Source organism: Saccostrea cucullata, unplaced genomic scaffold (assembly GCF_032062105.1).
Source record: "Saccostrea cucullata isolate Sc308-1 unplaced genomic scaffold, CSIRO_AGI_Scuc_v1 ctg1594, whole genome shotgun sequence".
NCBI lineage: Eukaryota > Metazoa > Mollusca > Bivalvia > Ostreida > Ostreidae > Saccostrea > Saccostrea cuccullata.
This window is the reverse complement of record NW_026938534.1, coordinates 49,484-67,054: the sequence shown is the minus strand read 5'-3', so window position 1 is coordinate 67,054 and position 17,571 is coordinate 49,484. Positions and strand designations below refer to the sequence as shown.

The following is a 17,571-nucleotide window of genomic DNA, read 5'->3' as shown; positions in this document are numbered from 1 at the left end:
TCATATTAGGAATCCAGAGAACGTGGTGAAAGGAGCAGTACTGTCGGTATTATAACCAGTTCCAGAATAATGTTTGACCCACACTCGATCCCTTTTTTGAAGCCTTAATACCGCTAGGTTAGGTCCTGCTGAGTTATACATGTATCCACTGTAACCATATGCCAATGTTGTGACTTTAGTGGAGCCATTTAGCACTAAATATGTGTATATAGTATTAGAACCATAAGCTTGAACATTCACAAAGAAAACAAAGTGTCCGTCTACAGGAGATGTGAAGACACCAGTACTGGAGTCGTACCCTCCTCCTATGTTGTAGACGATCCTGTCAAACACCAGTGTACCGCTGCTCCAGGAGCCGCTGCCTGAACTCACACCGGCCGTAAAGGCTACCTTTTTGGTTATATCTGTAATTTAAGGTTCAATAAATTAGTATTTTAATGTTTTCATATATTGTAATGTATATATTTTTTTAAAAATCAGCATTTGCTGAAAGTACAAACTACTTGTATATTTTAAAGTAGCAATGCCAGAATACATACTGGTAATTCGTCGATAAACGTCTCTTATCTGATCGTCAAATTGTGTAGTCAATGTTGTATTGAGTTTGTCCGTCTTAGAATGGACATCCATTAGTGACAAGCTTGTGTATCGCATCTGAACCTTTATATCGTGTAAGTTGTTCATTGAATCGGTGAGCTGTAGAGTTAAGTTTTTGTCATACTCTTCATTTGCAATCAAAACATTGTGAACTTCATTGAGTCTTCGAGTTAAATTCTTATTCTGCTTGTCACAAATCACAATATTATCCTCAGCTTCATTCAGTCGCAGAGTTAGATTTTTGTCACTCTCATTATTTGCGGTCAGAACATCATAAATTTCATTGAGTCGTTGAGTGACGTTTTTCCCCTGGTTGTCATATTTTACCAAAATATTCTCTACTTCATTAAGTCGTTGAGTGAGGTTTTTAGCCTGCTTTTCGTTTATCACTAAATTGTTCACTACTTCATCAAGTCGTTTTGTTAAGTTCTTGTTTTGCTTCTCACATATCGCGATATCATTTTTCGCTTCGTTGAGTTGCTGTGTTAGATTTTTGTCGTATTCCTCATTTGCCGCCAAAGTTTGAACTATTTGTTTTGTGCTTCTTAAATACGCCATTAATACCTCATTGGAAGGAGGTTTAGACGCATTTAATTTATTCAGTTCCGCTTCCAAGGAGAATACTTTGTTCTGAAGCAATCTTTTTTCTTCACCAAGAACGTTTGTTTGTCTCCTAAGATATTCCATCTCAGTAGTCAGGTTCAGAACCATTTGCTTGATTTCCGCCTCATCGGCATTGTGTCCACTTGACCCATGGGTTGTGTCGCTTCCATTAGAATTGCCATGCACTAACAATGCATAACTGTCTCCAGCATTAAGCAGAAATATTAAAATCATAACGTAAAACGTATTTTGAAATCGCATTTTAAAAGATTTACTTGGTCTTGTTTTTCTCGAAAACAGTTTGTTGAACATCTCCTGTCTTGTATTGACATATAAGTATTAATTCTTCTTTACGAATCAGATTTTATGCTACTCTTAAAGGGAAAAGATTTGGATTTAAGAAATCCAGGTTTCTAGGTTATTATACCATGAATCTGTGATGACATTATCATCTTTGTTCCGGAAACAAGCAGTTGTAAATTTATTTTTGATAAAATCCTCCTTCACTAAAGACATTTTAAAGGACTTTTTGGTATCTATCAGTTTATCTTATCGAAAAGCGCAGTTGAAGTGTATTCTTGCGATATTGTATTGCAAAGATTCAAACTTACTAGTACTTTGCAGGGGATTGAATTAAATTGATTATACAGTTGAAATTGAATATAGAAACATCGTTCTAATATCTAGATCAAATAAACGTACGTAGTGAATCGTTATAAAGTGCTAACTCCTTCAGGCCTGTACTTAAGTTTAACCTGAATTTTTATGTCAGTATACACTGTATTGGGGAAGTCTTTATAAATGTATGGTTGTGTTCCTTCATTAACTACTGTAAGTGTGTTTAAAAAAAAACGGGCTTCATATTTTAGTGGCTTTGGTACTGACAGTAATCCGCTTATGCATGAATAAATCATTGAAAATAAAATATACTGCGCGGACGGATTTAGCTCTAATACATGACTATGCCAACCATTCAGTGATTGCGCTAAATTTTGAATACTTAAGAAATGAATTTTATTTTTTGAAGATTCATGAGGTCATGAACTACGACGCTTCACGCGTTAGCGCTTCATGATAAATATGCCGGCGTGAAGCGTTGTAGTTCATATACCTCATGAATCTTCAAAAAATTAAATTCATTTCTTATATTTACATTATTTTTCTGATGACTTGCCATAAATTTATGCCGTTCAACTGTCATTTTTAAAACAAAACTGTGTGCACTATATTTTTTGACGTCAAGAGCGGTATTATGACGTAACAATGGAGATATTCATACTTATTCGTGATACATACCTAATGTAGTTCATGAGAAAATATACAGCATTTTATTTTGTAAAGAATCGTAAGGGAAATTTATTGGAAATGTAAATATTTCAATTTTTGTATACGTACAATAATTTCTTGTCATATAAATTCTGTTCTCCCAACAATTTAAATATATTTCTCATTGTCACTCCAGTCCGCTTTGAGTGGTGTCGGATTAACACCCGTGGAACAGGCGTGTTTGTTGCAGTTTTGCTTTGGAAAATTGTATTGAATATAAAAGAAAAATCCATATGATCAAATTTGGAGATTGCTGAACTTAGCGTGCAGAAAGCCCACTAGCTTCAGATATATAAAAATCATATTCAAATTGTGAATTTAGTATTTAGAGTAAAGTTCTTATCATTGTTTTTTTACGAAATCATGATAAAAATGTTTTGAGGAATTTTGTTTACTAAAATTTATTCTTTTATGAACAAAAAAAAAATAATGTGGTATCCATTGGGTTCGAACTCTGGCAATAAAAATCCTGAGTTGCATTCTCTAATGAGACCAGCACGCTATCCACTACGCTACACAAGTCCTGTTGAAGTGTGGCATTTAAATCATGTTTGTGATATGACCATTGACTTAAGGGACTTCAAGTATTTCTTAAAAAGATACGAAAGTTATGTCATAAAATTATATTTTTAAGGTATAGTGGGTCATTGCTCCATAATTTTGGAAACCAATATATGTATGTTTGTATGCAAACTTCGAGGATTAACTCTCAAAAAAATGGAGAGAAGACCCACTCATATCGAAAATAGTGTTATAGTGTGAAAAAATGACTCGTTTTGTCCTCTTTCGTGTGTGTACAGTATTTCATAAGCAAATAACTTCAACCTTCATGAAATTTGTGGGAGTTGTGGAGATTTTACATAAAGTATACTTTAATGTTAGATGAAATATTAAGGAAAATTTTGATATAATTGAGATTTAATTTTTCACCTTCATGTTTGTTGCGCTATAGGCTTATCTCACGTCATGTTCACCCATGTCCTTACAATCACATTTAAAAAAAAGACAAGTTTGATCAAGAATATGATGACTATATCCATTTGTTAGAAGTTATGAGAAGTAGCGAATTAATGACCATGTCGTAGAGACAAGGTTATGTATCTGTCCATGTCATTATACAACATCCGTACATGCATGTTAAAATTATTGATATGAATATGTCAATATGGTTGGCAATACGCTGCAAAACCATATTTATTATAGACTGCAGTTAAGTGTGAACTTTTAAGTTACGTCACGATCTAGTTTGACAGCTGCCCTCAAGGTAAATAGTACACGCCTCCTAACTGTAAGCTTTACGACTGTAAGTTTCTTCTAATCCCTGATAAATTGCTCGTGCAACAGACTATTTCCGTGTCAATTTGATTATATGAGTTGACCAATCACGTAAATTGTTTACGCTGGATCTGTCGAAAAAGATCGTGACGTAATGCAATGCTTCACACTACACTGAAATTAATAATAATTGCATTTTGTATTATGAGCAAAAAATATTAAAATACAAATATCCTACATGTACATTTGTTATTAGGAGCGCCTGGAAGCTCTTAAGAAGGAAAAATTAGAGGATTCTTCAAATGTGACCGTAGAGGACAGTAAAAAGTTACCTAAAGGACTCCACTCCCACTGGGGGGGGGGGGGGCTGAAGTCAGGCACAAACCCCGGCCAGCCATGACAGCGACTAATAAAAAGTCTAAAAAGAATGTACTCAAAAGGAAACCTGAGGAGACAAGTGTTTTTAGTTAAAAGGTGTGTATACTATAAATACTTATGTATGAAGATTTAAAAATGTCATCAATATATCAAATCAAAATTTTGATGGCTAAAGTGTAACTTTTCTCCAGAGAAACCACCTAGTAATAATTAACTGAAGGTCATTTTTAGCTCACTTCAACGAAGTTGGGGGAGCTTATGTAATACCTCGGTGTCTATGTCAGCGTCGGTGTCGGCGTCGCTGTCAGCGTCCGGGGTTAAGGTTAAGTTTCTTGGAGCAGTTTTCTTTTTAAGTACTTCTATGTCCTATATTGATTAGACATGCATGGAAGATGTTTTTGGTGTGTTTCATTGTATCAGTCAAAGTTTCAGATGCTGCAGTTTCAGCAAAGTAATGACCAGGTTAATGTTTCTGGAGCAGGTTAACATTTTTGGTGCAGTTTTTGGTGTAGGTCTCATTTCCGAGGAACAATAAGCCCTATGTTGACCAAACTTGCATGGATATTATATCTAAGGATGCACACTACCAGGCTTGCTTCGGATGCTGAATCTGACCTACATTTTCCGCAAGAGTGAACACGTTAATGTTTTTGGTGCAGGTTTCAGTTCAAAGATGTTATGAGCCCTATAATGACAAAACTTGCATATATGGTACATCTTAGGAATCATACTACCAGACTAGCTTCGGATGCTGAATCTGACCTACATTTTCCAGTTGCGTGAACAGGTTAAAATTTTTGGTGCAGGTTTCATTTCCAAGTTACTATGAGCCCTATAATGACTAAACTAGCATGGATGTTACATCTTAGGAATCATACTACCAGACTAGCTTCGGATGCTGCATCTGATCTACATTTTCCGGATGAGTGAACAAGTTAAAGTTTTTAGTACAGGATTCATTTCCAAGTAACTTTGAGCTCTTTAATAACCAAACTTGCATGGATTATACATCTAAAGGTGCATTCTACCAGGGTGGCTTCGGATGCTGAATCCGACCTATATTTTCTGGATAAGTGAAAAGGTTAGTTTTTTAAACAGGTTTCATTTCCAAGTAACTTTGAGATCTATGTTGAGCAAACTTGCATGGATGATACATATTAAGATGCACTCTAGTGGACCTGCTTCAGATGCTGAATTCGAAATACATTTTCCAGATAATGGACCTTGCTGGTAAAAGTTATGGGTGCAGGTCTATTACCAAGAGACTTAAAGACTTATATAAACGAAACTTGCACAAATGATGCATCAAGGGAATGAATCTCTCAAACTTGCTTCAGATGCTGGATTTTAATTATGTTTTCATGATGATGAACTAGTTTGAAGTTTTTATATAGGTCTTCACCATAGTATTCAAATCAGAATTGCATAAAATTTTTGCATTTGTAAATTTGGATGTACACATTTTTTTGTGTGACTTTGCCTTACTTAAAGACAACATTCGTTGAGGTGAGCTCTGTAATCTCTGATTACATATGTTTCAAATATTATATAATTTGTGAAGCTTGAATTAAAAGTATTAGCCTATGGTTTAAGGTAACTTAACTTAAGGTAGCCTTAGCTCTAATAGTCACATGTACTTGATGATAAAAGAAAAGTTATTTATTTGCACTGTACAATTTCTTTTTACTTCAGGTCAAAACTGTTAAACCCAAGAAAAGGAAAATAGATGGTGTTGATGACTTTGATATGTTAGTGAATAAGTACAAGAAAAACTTATTAGGCAAATCCCAGAAATCAAAATGGTTTGATCGGTGATGATGAATTAATGTATAAAAAGAAAACAAGAAGATGAAGAAAAATGGTTACCACAAAATTTGATGTTGATTTGTATAAAAGTAAATTAAATACACTTTTAGAAAATCTATTTATTACATTTACAACAATGGAAAAAATTATTCCATTATTATGGCATACATTAGACTAATTTAATAATAAAACTAGGAAAATATCATCAAGCATTGATGATTTTTTAAATCCCATTATACGTTTTAAAATCATGTTAATAAACCGTTATTAACAACATCTATTTCTTAATTCTAACCTCTCTCATTTAATGAATGAAATTGAGAGGAATCTGATTATTAGAAAAAATAAAGAATACAAAATACCTACATGCATTAAGTCAAAAGATGTAATTAAAAAAAATATCAAACATGTTAAAGTAAAACCGAAATATGATTTTTTTTTTCTCACTTGTATTCCTTAATTCACATTCACGTAATTATATTATTTTATGTAAATCCACTGACAATAGTTTACCAGGTAACTCTGTTTGATACGAAGAAACAAAAATAAGATTCTGTGAATTGAAAAATGCCATTTATTTACATTATAAATGACTATATGAAAAAACACAGAATGTCATGCATATAAACATATAATGCCGAATCAGAAAAATTGAACAACTGAAAGATACAATCAATTTTGTTTCAATAGATATCAAAGGTGGGGTATAAAAATTCGCAGACACCACAATCTCACATATTTATCAAAATAAACATAAAAGTGAGCAACTATTCTAAGATAACACGTATCATACAAAACCATTCAAAGATAACTATGCTGACACGGCAGTTATTACAGATGGTGTTCGGGGCATACTGTAAAACCTGGCCTGGCCCCTTTGGCTTGGCCTGGCCTCTAAGTTGGCCTGGTCTCTATTTTGGCCTCTAATTTGGCTTCAAACCAAATTTTGGCCTGGCCTCTAAAGTTGGCCTTGCCTCAAATTTGGCCTCTGTAAAAATTTTTGGCCTCAATTTTGGCCTCACTCAAAAATAATTTCTTTTTCAGAATTTGATTGATTTGAATGATTTTTTTTTATTGGTTTCATTTTTTCAAAGATTAAGCAAGTAAATAATATATTTCTTTTGATATGTAAATGTGAACATTAAAAGTAATCAAGTACTGCCACCAATATGATTTATTTTATTGATTTTCAATCGGTCAGTGTTCACTTATTTCATTTTATGATTTGATGACTGGTATTTCATACTGACACACTACCGACACTATTGCTTAATTATTTAGGAAAAAAAAGTATCACTGTTTATTTTGTGTTTTCCATATTGTGTACATTGAAAAAATCTCTAGTAATAATTCATGTCAGATGTTTGAAAAATTCCACTTGTTAAGTGATGAATCATCACCTTTCACACACTGTAGAGTCTTGTGTTTCTGTTAATATGCCTGCATTATCTTAAATGTGATATATGAATACAGGCACTTAAGAACTTTTAATAAAATATACTACCACATACCAATGCAGATACCAAAATATTTAAATTATACTGATTTGATTACTCTGTTAAAAATTCATAATTATGTACTTTAATCTCAGAACAGTTGGTATTTAAAAAATTAATATAAATAACATTTATCAGATAATTTGTAACTTTCTGCTCCTGTGCGGTAAACTATATTTGGATATCTAATGACAAAAAAATCTGCAGCATGGTTCTTGACAGGGAGTTAAGGTTGATGTTAATCAGTAATGAAATGTGTATGTGTATAGGATGTTAAGTCACCCATGATTTGTAAAGAATTTCCTGCTACAACTTTCACTACCTACAATTATCAAAACAAAAGTTGAGTTTGATGATAGTTTATTAACATTTGTGCTGTAAAGCAACTGAATCCTATCAATCAGACCATTAGAACCCTATCATATAAAATGTGGCCATGCAATTACTTGCATATCAAAGTATTGACACTTTTTCTATCAGTTTGTAAAAGTAGTTATCAAAAAGATTTTTTTTATTCTGAATAAAGACAGGTTTTAAAAAAATTGTAACAAGTAATACTTAAAATAGCAAATTTTACCTAAAATCTCTTTATAGAGGAAATAAATGATGAATAAATGAATGAATGAACCAATCCTACCATGGAAAAAAAAAATAAAGGCACATAAACTAAATCATTAAGATACATGCAGTATCTTATTGAAAATAAAACTATATGCTCTGTGTCTTCAGAATTGCAACTGATCAATAGAAAATCAATAAAATAAATCATATTGGTGGTAGTACATGATTACTTTTAATGTTTACATTTACATATCAACAGAAATATATTATTTACCTGCTTAATCTTTAAAAAAATGAAACCAATAAAAATATCAATCAAATCAATCAAATTCTGAAAAAGAAATTATTTTTGAGTGAGGCCAAAATTGAGGCCAAAAATTTTTACAGAGGCCAAATTTGAGGCCAGGCCAACTCCAGGCCAAAATTTGGTTTGAAGCCAAGTTAGAGGCCAAAATAGAGGCCAGGCCAGGCCAAAGGGGCCAGGCCAGGTTTTAGAGTATGCCGGTGTTGGGGCGGGACGGAGGGCAATTAAAATTACAGTAGAATTTTTGTTTGCGCGTTCACTGACAAGGCTCCGTGAGGGAATGGTGAAAGTCGTGAGAACCCGCGCGCATATCTTAGCATCCGACGGCCGAGCCTATAAATCAAATCAATTTACAGAGAATTCTTCGAGAATTACTTAAATCACGGATAAGAATTTTTGGGATTTAGAAACTTAATTGCTAACATGGGTCTGCCGTGTCAGATGTTTTACATAAATTAATTTAAGGATGTAAATTAAATATTTTTTATTTTCAAAAACAATATACAGTACCATCAAGGTTAGACAGCTTAAAAAGTAATACTTTTTCTTAAACCTAAATTATCTGAAAAGATATGATAATGATATGAATTTAAATATAAGCGAAAACTACAACTCATAAAAAGTACATTTTTCAATGAATCATATTAGGAATCCAGAGAACGTGGTGACAGGAGGATCACCTGTTGTATAATAACCAGTTCCAGAGTAATATTTAACCCAAAGTCGATCCCCTTTAGTAAGCCTTAATACCACCAAGTTCGGTCCTGCATCGTTATAAATATTCATTACCCGAACTATTTGCTATTGTTGTAACTTTAGCTGAACCGTTAAGAACTAAATATGTGTCTATTGAGTCTGTGCTATAAGCTTGGACGTTGACAAAGAAAACAAAGTGTCCGTCTACAGGAGATGTGAAGACACCAGTACTCGAGTCGTATCCTCCTCCTATGTTGTAGACGATCCTATCAAACACCAGTGTACCGCTGTTCCAGGAGTCGCTGGGAAACGTCACACCGACTGTAAAGGCTACTTTTTTGGTGATGTCTGCAATTTAAGGTTCAATGAATTTGATTTACATGTATATGTAATTTTTGTATGTTGTATATTTTAAAATCAGCATTGATCATTAGGTACATATGATAACTTTCGGTAATTTCTTGGGTGTGTTACACTGTTTCAATAATTTCTGGTAATAAGATACAGATTGTCTACCTGTGTTTAAGGATACATAATGTGTTTTTAAAACAATAAAAATTAAACTAAATAAATAATAAAAAAAAATTTCCAACGATTTTTGTTTACATAAATGTTCCTGTATACGGAACGTGTCTGAACTACTCTTACCTTAATATGATTTTAAAAATACTTGTATACTTAAAAAATAGTTATTCCAGAATACGTACTGGTTATTTGTCCACAAACGCCTCTAATTTGATCGTCAAAGTTTCTGGTTAAAGTTGTATTGAGTTGGTCCGTCTTAGAATGCACGTCCAGTAGTGACAAGCTTGTGTATCGCATCTGATCCTTTATATCGTGTAAGTTGTTCATTAAATCAGTGAGCTGTAGAGTTAGATTTTTGTCATACTCCTCATTTACAGTCCAAACATGGTGAACTTCTTTAAGTCTTTGATTTAAGTTCTTATTCTGCTTGTCACAAATCACAATATTATTCTCAGCCTCATTTAGTCGCAGAGTTAGATTTTTGTCATACTCCTTAAATGCAGTCAAAACATTGTGAATCCTTGAGTGAAGTTTTTCCCCTGCTTATCATATTTCACCAAAATATTCTCTACTTCATTGAGTCGTTGAGTAACGTTTTCATCCTGCTTTCCGTTTATCATCAAATTATTCACTACATCGTCAAGTCGTTTCGTTAAGTTCTTGTTTTGCTTGTCATAAATCGCCATATTATTCTCTGCATTATTCAGTCGTAGATTTAAGTTTTTGTCGTATTCCTCATTTGCCGCCAAGTCTGAACGATTTGTTTTGTGCTTCTTAAATACGCCATTAATTCATCATTGGAATGACGACGAAAATTTACTTATGTGTGCAAATTTACATATAAGTAAATATACACACGTAAGTGAAAATTAATTTGCTATGTGTTCAGACTAGATTTATGTGCTGTAAGTAAATCCTAATTTTTTCATATAAACATGATAAGCTAAGGAGATGGACAGATTCAGAAATGTGCTCTTATGTAGAAAAAGGGCATTTCCTTACTGTTTGGTCAAAAGACTAACTTTTAAATCTACCTCAAAGAACCTAGGGAGGTCCGTTACACTGATTTCTTGGTACAACTTAATTAAAGACTTTAAGGAGAAAGAATGGTATAAGAATGTACACAAAGGTAAACTTATCAAAATTATCAATATGAGCTGCAAGATTGACATGGGAAAATTTGTTGCAAATTTGTAATCAACTATTTCAATGATAGAAAAATAGAACAATTATAAACTCTAGTTGTTCATATTTGCGATGGAAGAACTTTTTATAAGGTTTAATTAAAGCAAAATGACATTATTGTCGTCCAGTGCATCACTGATTTCTTGTATAATGCTATATATTTGATTGTACAGAAACATTTCTTTTGAAACAATTTAAAAAGTTTACTTTGGTTTGATCATAAGGGATTTAATTATAAACAAAATAATCATAAGAACACATTTTAATAGCAAAATATTTTTCTCAAAAAAAAAAAAAAAAAATACAGCTTATATTGCTTTATTGTTGGAAAATGTTTTAGATTCCGTCTCAAAGATTGTAGAAGAGCCGTTGGGTGTAAAGAAAAAGGTGACTTTCCATCTACTAGTTGACGTCTTCGGAAGAAAAAGGGCCATTTAAAAATATTTTTGCTGTTGGGAAATCTACAATACATCAAGTGTGCGAGGCCATTATAAAATATCTGCTTGAATATTATATAATAATTATGTATTTTCCAGTGGAATGAAAAGGGCGAAAAAAATCTAACAGTGATTGATCTAAAAAATCTTCGAACAATAGAAGTATGTTAAAAGGAAATTAACACGAACCCCTGGACGTTCATGATGAGATCGGGTGCCAAGGAGGTTACTTGCCTACTTTCACTAGTTTATTGAAATTCCTTTAATATTAGCTTAAATATAAGTAACTTGCCTGAATTAAAAACAGAGAAAGGTAGAAGAAAGAACTAAACGATAATGGGGCCCGAGCGATTGATGGAATTCATGTTCCTATCATAGCTCTGGAGCTTTCCCAAGAAGAGAACTTGAATAGTAAGGACATTACTTATTGATCCTACAGGGCACTTGTTTGCGACAACAACTATATCTTTAGAGACATAAACATAGGTTTGCCAGAAAGGGTGCAAGATGCCATCGTTTTTGCAAATTCGAAAATTTATTTCGGAGGGATAATGGCACCTTGTTTAATAGTTTTCTTTTCTAGTCACCAAGTCGCCCGCGTCGCGCAGTGGTTAGAGCGTCTGCTATAAAGTCGCGAAGTAAGGAGTTGATCCTAAAGTGGCGGGTTCGAATCCCATTGTTGGACGTGGAGTCCTTCGGATGAGACCGTATATAAACCAAGGTCCCTTGTCGCAGTAGGTGCTGGCATGAAAAAGATCCCTCCCTGCTCAATAGCCCTGAGTACCAAGTATAGGACAAAAGTTGCAGATCTCTACCGGCAAGTGATTAGAGAAAAATTCTCGAGAGGGACGTTACACAATATACAATCAATCAATCAATCTAACCACCATGTTTACACAACCGAAACAACTCTTAAAATGGAAATTTATAAAATAAACTAAATAAAATACATACATAAGTAAATTTGCGTGTTCATAGGACACAATTTACACACATGAACTAATAATTTGCTACAAAGTGTCTGCAAAAGTTAATTTGCACCTAGTCCTGACTAGGTGTAAATTTACTCAACTGTCCAGAATTTGCATATGAGTATATCGGTTCATACGACAAAAATTGCACATGCATGTGTAAAATATACTGAGGTATGCAAATCATGTCGTATGAATGGGGTTTTAGACGCATTTAATTTATTCAGTTCCGCCTCCAAAGAGGATACTCTGTTTTGAAGCAATCTTTTTTCTTCACCAAGAATGATTGTTTGTCTCCTGAAATATTCCACCTCAAAAGTCAAGTTCAGAACCATTTGCTTGATATCCGCCATATCGGTATTGTGCCCACCTGATCCATGGATTGTGGCGCTTCCTTTTGAATTTCCGTGAATTAACAATGGAGACAAAAATAATAAAATGATAATGCTAAATGGACTTTGAAATCGCATTTTTGAAAGATTTATCCGGTCTTGTTTTTCTCGAAAACAGTTTGTCGTACCTCTCCAGGTTATGTTTGTATGAATGTATGAGTACAGTGTATTTTTTCTTGTGAATCAGATTATAAAGTTCTCTTAAGGGAAACAGATTTAAGAAATCCAGGTATTTAGGTTATTATACCGTTAGTCTGTGATTGCATTTTCATCTTTGTTCCTTAAATAAACATCTGCAAATAAATATATTTGATAAAAGTCCTTCTTCATCAAAGCCATTTAAAAGGACGTTTTTGGTTTCTATCAGTTTATCTTATCGAGAAACGCAATTCAAGTGGCTTCTTGCGACATTTTGTTGCAAAGATTCGAACTTATCTTACAGAAGATTAAACTGATAATACACTTGACACTGAATATATATATAAACGTCATTCCGATATCTAGATCAAATAGACTGTACGTAGTGAATCGTTATAGAGTATTCACTACTTCAGCATGCTCAGGCCTGTACTTATGTTTGAAAGGATTTTTTATCTAAGTATATACACTTTATTGTGTAAAACCTATGTTAATTTATGGCTGTGTTCTTTCAATATTTACTGTATGTGTGCTTAAAAAAAGAGAGCTTCGTGTTTTAGCGGCTTTGGTGCGGACAATAATTCGCTTATTCATGAATACCATTATATTAATATAAATCATTGCTAAATACAATATTCGGCGTGGACGGGTTTAGTTTTAAAACATGATAATGCTAATCATTTAGTGACTGCGCTTAGTTTTGAATACTTCAATTTATTACACAAACACTTATTTCTTCTCAAGAAAATTTAGTCCCCAATCAATTTAAATATGTTGTCATTGTCATTTCAGTTTGCTTTTGAATAGTGGTGAATTAACATCCATGGCAGGGGTTTGATTGTTGCACTTTTGTTTTGGAAAATTGTTTGAATAAAAAATAAAAACTGGTACTCGACATTTATGTCCATTGAGCAAAGGGTATCTTTATCGTGCCAGCATCTACCGCAACACGGAGCTTCGATTAAACAGCCGCTTCAGAAGGACCGGTTTCCACAACCCCCAGTGGGATTCAAAACCGTGACCTTAAAATCAACTCCTTGCTCCGTTGCTATAAAGCAAAGGCTTTTAATAGTGTGAAACATATTCAATATGTATGTTTGTTTATTGTTTAACGTCCTTGGTTTATACCAAACGCCCACGTCCCGCAGACGGATTCGAAACCTTAAAGATCAACCCTTCACTCGGTGACTATAAAGCAAACGTTTTTATCATTGTGCGAAATGTTAAATATGTTTATTTTTTGTTTAACGCCTCTCTCAAGAATTTTTACCCACATTGAGACGCCACCACTAGCCAGTGGAGACCAAGAATAGGGATCTTTTTTGTGCCAGCATCTTCTGTGACACGGGACCTCGGTTTATACGGTCTCATCTAAATTAAAGGACCGGTCGCCTCGTTTTACAGTGGGATTCGAACCCGCGACTTTAGCATTAACCCCTTACTTCTCGACTCTAGAGCAGACGCTCTACCACTGCATTACGCGGGCTTTTTCATGTAAATTTATTTCATGTGTTTCTTCTTTTGACATAAAACACGTGCTGTTACATGCTTGTGTTAGATACCATTCACAGAAAGAAGAAGTTGTGAGTTTATACCATTTTAATTTAAACTTAACATGTCATCAGCATATTCTGAAAGGTTCAGTAATACCAATAACACAAAATACTTTTTACCATTTTGCATGACAGTAATTTACAAACAACACAAACTTTTTTTTTCCGAAAAAGTACCATCCAGGTTACACATCGTTGAAAAAATATTATAACTCAATCCTAGTTTTTTTTTTAAGAGAAACTGAAATCATCGTTATATTTTAGATAAAGGCTAAATAGATTTTGATAACCTAATATTTTTGATAATTTATGAATCATATTAGGAGCCCAGAGAATGTTGTGATAGGAGCATCACCAGTGGTAAAATACCCAGCTCCATAGTAAAATGTGACCCAAACTCGATCCCCTGTAATAAGCCTCAATACCACCAAGTTCGGTCCTGCATTGTTATAATCATAAGTATAACCATTTGCCATCGTTTTGACTTTAGCTGAACCATTAAGAACTAAATATAAGTATATAGTACTAGAACCATAAGCTTGAACGTTGACAAAGAAAACAAAGTGTCCGTCTACAGGAGATGTGAAGACACCAGTACTTGAGTCGTATCCTCCTCCTATGTTGTAGACGATCCTATCAAACACCGGTGTACCGCTGCTCCAGGAGCTGCTGGATGACGTCACACCGGCCGTAAAAGGGACTTTTTTGGTTATATCGGCAATTTAAGGTTCAATTAATTAGTATTTTAATGTTTTCATATGTTGTAATGTATTTATATATATTTATAAATCAGCATTTGCTGAAGGTACATGTACATCTGATGTCTATTTTCTTGGGTATATTGTACTCACTGTTGTCAATAATTACCTGTAATTATTATTACAAAGATTGTCTGTTTGTTGTTTACTTATTAAGATATACGTATAGAACATTTTTTTTAAAAAAAAAGCTAAATAAATAATTTAGAAAAATAGGTAAATTCCAACGAATTTTTTTTTACATACTTGTATACACAACATGCATGTGTGATAAAAATTCAGTAAAGAAGCCATCTATGAAACTACCAAACAGTGATTAGAAAACTACTTGTATATTTTAGAGTAGCAATGCCAGAATACATACTGGCAATTCGTCCATAAACGTCTCTTATCTGATCGTCAAAATGTGTAGTCAATGTTGTATTGAGTTTGTCCGTCTTAGAATGCACGTCCAGTAGCAAGCTTGTATATCGCATCTGAACTTTTATATCGTGTAAGTTGTTCATTGAATCAGTGAGCTGTAGAGTTAGATTTTTACCATACTCTTTGTTTGCAATCAAAACATTGTGAACTTCATTAAGTCTTCGAGTTAAGTTCTTATTCTGCTTGTCACAAGTCACAATATTATTCTCAGCTTCATTTAGTCGCAGAGTTAGAATTTTGTCATACTCCTTATTTGCAGTCAAAACATTCTGAATTTCACTGAGTCCTTGAGTGAAGTTTTTCCCCTGCTTATCATGTTTCACCATAATATTCTCTACTTCATTGACATGTTGACTCGTTGAGTAACGTTTTCATCCTGCTTGTCGTTGATCATCAAATTATTTACTACTTCTTCAAGTCGGTGAGTTAATTTCTTATTCTGCTTCTCACTATTCACAATTTTATTCTCCGCTGCATTCAGTCTCACCGTTAGGTTATTGTCACATTCCTCATTTGCAATCAAAATTTTACGAATTTCTTTGAGTCCTTGAGTGACGTTTTTTCCCTGTTTATCAGATACCATCAAAATATTCTCTAATTCATTAAGTCGTTGAGTAATGTTTTGGTCTTGCTTTTCGTTTATCAACAAATTATTCACTACCTCGACAAGTCGTTGTGTTATGTTTTTGTTTTGCTGGCGACAAATCGCAATATTTTTATCCGCTTCGTTCAGTCTCAGATTTAGATTTTTGTCGTATTCCTCGTTTGCCACCAAAGTTTGAACTAATTGTTTTGTGCTTCTTAAATACGCCATTAGTTCATCAATGGAAGGGGGCTTCGATGCGTTTAGTTTATTTAGTTCCGCCTCCAAAGAGAATACTCTGTTTTGAAGCAATCTTTTTTCTTCACCAAGAATGTCTGTTAGTCTCCTGAGATATTCCACCTCAGTAGTCAAGTTCAAAACCATTTGCTTGATTTCCGCCTCATCGGCATTGTGTCCACTTGACCCATGGGCTGTGTCGCTTCCATTAGAATTTCCATGCACTAACAATGCATAACCGCCTCCAGTATATTAAGGTCAAGATCTAGTAAATAACTTGAGACTAATTTTTTGGTGCTAGATCCATTATGACGTCATAATCAATTTCAACTTTCTTTTTCCCGTACTTTACGGCTTTAGCAGAGTTATGTAGAAAATAGGGTATTTTCATGTCATTCAATTTGAAATCATATGAAAAGTAAACCGGATACCTATATTAAATTTGATATTGATTTAAAGAAGAGGCCATGAACATACTAATTACCGTTTTCTGAGAGACTGTAGGCAATCTGGGTACATTTTCTTTGCCGAATACGAAAAAAACTCCCATACTCATGACTGGTTTTCTTAATTTTTCATTGAAATTTACAGTTTAAAATACAGTTTTTCATCTTGTTTACCTACAAATTAAGCTCCGAAACACCTTAATTTGACCAAGCTAAAGTTGTAAAGCATCAATAAAGGAATTTATTTCTCACGTTTGATAAATCTGTAGGCACCTTTCATTTACTAGATCTTGACCTTAAGCAAATATATTAAAATCATAATATAAACAGGATTCTGGATTTCCATTTTGAAAGATTTAGGTGGTCTTGAATTTCTTGAAAGCAGTTTATCGCATCTCCTGTCTTCCTTGTATATCGTCTTGCGAATGCGATTATATACGCCTTTAACAATCCAGGATAAAAGATAAGAAATATCCAGAATCTGAGTATTACTGAGCATATGTTATTAATCTCTGATGGCTTTTTATATAAAATATTTGTTCTTGAAGAAATGCACCTTTAATATGTACATAAGATGAAAGTCCTCGCCCATCGAAGAACTTGATAGGACATTGTTTGGTTTCTATCAAGTTATTTTAATAAAAAAGATTTAAGTGATTTGTTGCTATATTTTTTGGTAAAAATGAAAATTTATTGAAAGTGACATTCTTATAAAATAGACCTGTTGCACGAGGACAGGTAACAGGTGTTTGATTTGATTACTTTTAATATGTTTTATATATACAGTATTAAAGTAATCACTTTCATTTAGTCCTTTTAGTCCTTTGGGCCTTTAGCGTTTGATTTTCGTAGTTAAGAAATCTACAAAAATATAATCTAAA

The 17,571-nt window shown here is 33.5% G+C and overlaps 2 protein-coding genes across 2 annotated transcripts; both read right to left on the bottom strand.

The window, feature by feature from the left end:
• LOC134250583 (uncharacterized) lies at nt 1-1,434 on the bottom strand. Its single transcript, XM_062732947.1, has 2 exons — nt 540-1,434; nt 1-404 (listed from the first exon to the last, which is right to left on the bottom strand). The coding sequence occupies exons 1-2, from the start codon at nt 1,432-1,434 to the stop codon at nt 1-3; spliced, it is 1,299 nt and encodes a 432-aa protein (XP_062588931.1).
• Nucleotides 1,435-8,985: 7,551 nt separating this feature from the next.
• LOC134250582 (uncharacterized) lies at nt 8,986-15,750 on the bottom strand. The gene is made up of 3 exons (XM_062732946.1): nt 15,366-15,750; nt 9,136-9,390; nt 8,986-9,026 (listed from the first exon to the last, which is right to left on the bottom strand). Exons 1-3 carry the CDS (start codon nt 15,748-15,750, stop codon nt 8,986-8,988), a joined length of 681 nt encoding a protein of 226 aa, XP_062588930.1.
• Between the last annotated feature and the right edge of the window lie 1,821 nt (nt 15,751-17,571).